Here is a 5,318-nt window from a genome sequence, read left to right as displayed (position 1 = left end):
CTGGTCCACAGAAAGACCCTCCCTTCTCATCCTAAGCCAAGAAATTTGGACACACCTTTCTTCATTCTGACACTCTCAGACTTCAGTACCAAAACCCATCCTTGGGTGCTAACCCCTCCATCTGAGGGCCTTGGAAACCCTTCCAGCTCCACCCCAGGAACAAATAGGAAAGCGTCAGGCCCTCCATGCTCTGGGTCTGCAGTCAGTTCTCCTCTCTGCTCACACCCACTCTGCTAGAGGAATACATTCTTGTGGCTGTTCGGGCTTCTCAAACTTTCCACCCTTCTTGGGGCCGCGGAAGCATGACGTTTCTCTGTTCTTTTGTGCTTTACCTAAAAACTTTGCATTTTGTTCCACAGCACACCCATACTTAATCCTTTTTGAAATAGTTTTAGTCACCACAAGAGGGAAAAAATGGACATTTTCCACAAAGCAACCTGGTAACGTTGATATTATATGAATGTAAGCCATGTTGTTTCAAGTGGCCCCAGGCTTGTATCTGTAAACTGCTTAGAAATCTCCAAGCGTTCCACCACCCTATCACACTTCTGTGTTTTCCAAGTTCTTCCTGGCACACCCAGAGTGCCTCTCTGAGTACCCCACTTTCAGACCCAAGACAAAAAGCATTTCCATTCATTTCTGGGCTGGAGAGGTGGGACCTGGTTCTCACCAGAATCAGTGGCCACAACACCCTGTCATAGCAAGAAGATACCAGGGGCTCCCGAAGACCTTGGGTGGCTGTCCTATGACTAGCGCACTCCGGAGTCCTCGCAGACCATCGCTTCCGGCCTTACCTTATCAGCCATGATCATAGATGCGCCCCCGTGGATGCCCAGGATGGGGATGAAGGTCTGTGAGGAGATAAAATCCAGCATCTGGGCCACGGCCTCCTGGTCGGTGTCGTCCCCAAACACCAGGCCGTGGATGCGCGCCCCGGACATGAGGTCGCACACATGTGTGATGAGGCTCTTGGGGTCCGTGCGGTTCATCAGCAGTGCTACCACGTTCACGTCCAGGGGCAGCCCAGTCGCCTGCTCCGGGCCCCACAGGTTTCGCAGTTCACGTTCCGTCACGTCGTGGCTGTGACCCAGCAGCACCGCGATGTTCAGCGCCGGGGTACCCTTCGCCGCCGCCGCACCCTGCGCCGGATGGCGCCAGACCAGAAGTGCCGGCAGCACCAGCAGGGTCCAATAGCCCAGTCTGCCCATAGTCGCCACTTATGGTCCCTGCAAGGTGGAGAGGGAGAGCCAGGGCTGCGGTGAGGCAGGGTTCCAGACCCCTCCCCTTGCTCTACCAGCCAGGTAGAGAGCCCCCCCGCAGCGCAAGTTGCCCGAGTCACCTACTCCATTCCCGATCCCCGACGTCATCCACGTCACTAGACACATCGCCCACTCTATCCAACTCCAATCCGAGCTAATTCTCCAACCCTGGCGGTAAATCCATCTTCTCATCCACCCTCCTTCTCATGCCTCAGTCGCCATGCCGGACTCTGCCCACATCTCCCACCGAATCCACCAAGTTAGTTGCGGACCACCGCCCTTGAGCGTAGGCGCACAGAGCAAACCTGTCACCCACTCCTCTCCCACGCCGGCTAGAGCGGACCAAGTTACGGATCCCGCCCCCTGCTCACAAGGAGCGAACTACAGATCAGCCGGGCGTGCGGAGGCGGCGTGGAGACTAGAAGCCGGGCTCCAGCGCTCCGGCGAATTGACTGACCCCGCCCCCTGCGAACGCGCGGGACGCAGCGCAGACCTGGCTCCCTGCGGCACCCGCTGCGGACCCCATTCCTCTCCCGCAGGTACAACCCACGAGCTTGCGAGTGAGAACTCTCCCTTCTGCGCTCCAGTCTCCGGGGCGCCTGAAGGAAGTTAGGGCCCGCCCCTCCTCCCGCTGAGGGGCCCTGAAGAAAGTGCCCCCAGGACCCGCCCCCTACACGCACGGGTTCACACACGTTCTCTTTCACGCGCGCTGTGTGCAATGCAGAATTCCGGAGAGGAGGTCGTCCGCGGGCCTGTGCGTGGGAGCTGGCAAAAAAACGTGTGTGGGGCTAAAGGTAGGCTTCTAAGAAGCTCTCCGACCGACATAAACTGCACAACCCCTCCCCAGGCTTTCCAGTGCAGGTCCTGTTATCAAGTCTTAGGTGCACGTGGGCAGGTGGGGCTCCACTCGCTCACAGGCACGCGCGCATTTCTGCGCACAACCACAGGCCACCGTAATGGTGCCAACGGCCATCCAGAGTCCGCACATGGACTCAGGCGGTGCACACATATACACCGCGCCAGGTACACAGGGGCGCGTGCCTGCAAATACCAGCACAGTCGTGCACGCGTGCACAGGCGCGCGCCCTGGGGCGGGCACTGCCAGAGCCTGGGGAAGTTGGGGAGAACTCGCACCGACCTCAGAGCTCTATGAGTGAGCACTGCGGTGCCGCAGCGCCCCCTGGTGCTCCTCTCTCGCCTAGCTACCGATACTCCCTCGCCAGCTTTCTCTCTCCCTCTCTCCCTATCCTTCTCCCGCTCTCGCTTGGGTCGAGTCTTCCTCCTCCCCATCCCGCCAAGCCCGAGTCTCCCGCTGGGACGTACCTGTAGCCCGAGAAGGTCGAGGATGCAGTGGGGCGCGCTGCGCGCACGAGCATCTCGGCCGCCTCAGCAGCCACCGGGTTTAGCGGGTTTCCGCATGCTGCGGCCCCCGCGCGCTCCCCTGGCTGTCCCGCGCTGCCCGCATCGCCCCCACGGGGGGCGGCTATCCCAGCCGGAGGCTCTGCAGCAGGGCTCTACGAAGATGGGAAGAGACGGGTCAGCCCACGGGTCGGGAGAGCGGGACTGGGGTGGGGGTGTCGGGCTGCAGTCTGCAATGCTCACAGCCCCTATGTGCATACAGGGGGCTCGACAGGAGAGGGGGAGCTGAACCTCCGTGACCAAGACGCCCCCAGACCGGATCCTCAGACCCTGTGGCCCATATGGAGAGCTCCTCTCTAGAGCGCACAGGAGAACCCGGAGCCCCAATTTATCCACCCACGAGAAGCTAACAGGGCACCTCCGCCCTCACCCCCTACCACCTCCCCAGCGCCGGCTGCTGGGAGTTGTGCGACCCGGAGCTGCTGAACGAGGGGGGGGGGGGGGGTCATGAGGTGGGTAGGGGGAGTAGGGGGGGGGGGTATGGCTGAGTTTGCGTTGAGCCGGCAGGAGGAGAGGGGAAGGGAAAAGGACTCGGGCTCCCGCGGTCCCAAATCCCCGAGGGAGGTGCGATCATTCCCATACAACGACTCTCTTGCGGTCCTGCCGCCCACCTCTATCCAGGCCTTCCACCGTCCTCTTCCCAAAGGGGCCCTGCGTCCCGCGCCAGCACTCACCGCAGCCTCTCTCCACATAGTTCTCAGCAGTGGCCGCTCCTGGTCATCTCCAGGGCTGATGGCTGCAGCCGCGACTGTCAGTGCTCATCCGGCCCCATGCTCCGGTTTAAGCCCTGGGCGCCTCCCTCAGAGAGCCAGAGCTCGGTTTCCTGCCCCACTCCCGACAGCAGCTTCCCAGTCCTCTGAGCGCGCCCGAGAGATCTCTCTGCAGCCCAGGCTGGTGTGTGTGAGGACGAGTGTGTGAGAGTGAGTGTGGGAGCGCGCGCGCGCTTGTAACCGGGGATCCCCGCGGTCCGCGGCCGAAAGAGATGCGGGAGGGGGCAGACAGCTCCCTCCAGGCCCTTTGCTGCGGGGCCAGCTCCGGGCCAGGCGTTCAGCTCCCCACTTCGCGGCGGGAGTCCCGAGAGCGCCTGATCACCCTGGTTCACAGCACTGGGAAAACCGGGCTCCCAGGGCGTGCTTCTGCTGCGGTCGCCTGGGAAAAAGAGGAGGAGGAAGACAGGGGCGCCTCCACGCCAACTTAGGGACTTGTTCCCAGTCGGTGAGACGCAGCAGCCCCCGCGAAAGCCAGAGAGGCTTGGAGCTTCGTCGGGCGAAGGCGTCTCCCGCCCGCAGCCGCTCTCCCCGGAGGCGGGCCGAGACAGACCCCGCAGTCCCTTGGCGGCGGCGCGGAGCGCTGCCACCCGCTCCCAGAGCGCACGCTGGCGACAAGGCCAGGATAGGTGGCTGGCTGACAGCGGGGGCGCCTGCGGTGGCGCGCGCCGCTATCCGTGGTGCTGAAACCACGCTCTACGCCCGCTCCTGGTCGTCTGGTGCGGCTGAAGAATCAATTATTCAGAGCTCCTCCGCTACAGCTTCTTCCTCCCCCGGTGCCTTGCGCTGAGTACAGCAATCCCCCCTCCACGCACAGACGTTCTCTCTCTCTCTCTCTCTCTCTCTCTCTCTCTCTCTCTCTCTCTCTCTCTCTCTCTCTCAATTTGTCCCAATGCTTCTCCCTATGCCTTGCCACCCACCCCCGTGCGGGAACCCACTCCTCTGAGCTCAGAGAGCCAGAATCCGAAAAGTAAAGACATCTTGACATTCCCCCACTTGCTTCCTTCTTGTTTTCTAAGTTATACCAAATGAAAATCTCCCCGAGGCCGCTACTTCTAAGCTCCCAGCAGGGGTGAGCCAGAGAGCATGGGACTGCCTGGGTGTGGGGGGCCTGGTTAGCTTGATTTCTGGCCACTGGGCACGAAAAGCATTGTCAGGGGAGGACCATTGCCCCTTTTACGCTCTACTATTTCTCTCCTTCCAATGCCCATCTCTGCTTTTCTCCTCTCATGCCCTAGAAGAAAAGAGGCCTTAAATGCTAAGAGGTTGTGCAGTCACTGTTCCAACCCTGCATCCTCCACTTATCAGCCTGATATCACTTTTGAGCCAGTAACTTATCTTCTCTTTTTCATTACCCACCTGGAAAATGGGGAGGGCAGTAAAAATATCTACTTCTCATGGTTATTTTTCTATTAAATTTATTGGGGTGGCATTGGTCCACCTCTCAGTGTTGTTTTAAAAAGAAAATGACATCACCTTGATGAGCGAGCCAGCAAGGCCTAGCACATAGTAGGTGCTCCATAAGAGGTCTCTTCGGGGTGGCCTAGCAGGGACGGGACTTCTTCCAAGAATACAGATGTGGCTACTGAAATGGAGACAGAAAAGAGGCACAGTTCCTGGACACCAGTGGGTTTATTATTAAGCTGGTTGTTGTATGTTGAGTTCTCTAGAGTTTTGTTATCCAAAAGACAGAGAAAGGGTGGAGAATTATGGAAGATACGTGAAAACGAAGGGTTTTGTGATATGAGGCAGAAAATAGGGAAGGGGTCCCTTTCTTGAGACTGTAATTGGGCTGAGCTGGGTTAGGCCCTTCCCTCGTGTGGAGATGATCATTTCATGGACTTTGGCACAGGACCCTAATTTGGGGACTCAC

At 59.4% G+C, this 5,318-nt stretch overlaps 1 protein-coding gene across 1 annotated transcript; it reads right to left on the bottom strand.

Moving 5' to 3' along the window:
• Positions 1 to 749: 749 nt before the first annotated feature.
• LOC118656557 (glutamate receptor ionotropic, NMDA 2A-like) lies at positions 750 to 1,215 on the bottom strand. The gene has a single exon (XM_036310005.1). It carries the CDS (start codon positions 1,206 to 1,208, stop codon positions 750 to 752), a length of 459 nt encoding a protein of 152 aa, XP_036165898.1. The 5' UTR covers positions 1,209 to 1,215.
• Positions 1,216 to 5,318: the final 4,103 nt, after the last annotated feature.

The sequence above is a fragment of the Myotis myotis genome, unplaced genomic scaffold (assembly GCF_014108235.1).
Source record: "Myotis myotis isolate mMyoMyo1 unplaced genomic scaffold, mMyoMyo1.p scaffold_m19_p_5, whole genome shotgun sequence".
NCBI lineage: Eukaryota > Metazoa > Chordata > Mammalia > Chiroptera > Vespertilionidae > Myotis > Myotis myotis.
Note: the sequence above shows the minus strand (reverse complement) of the source record. Positions and strands in the feature narration are given on the sequence as shown.

What these genes read in the sequence shown, in the direction of transcription:
- LOC118656557 (XM_036310005.1), bottom strand. Translation starts at nt 1,208, where the DNA reads ATGGGCAGACTGGGCTATTGGACCCTGCTGGTGCTGCCGGCACTTCTG.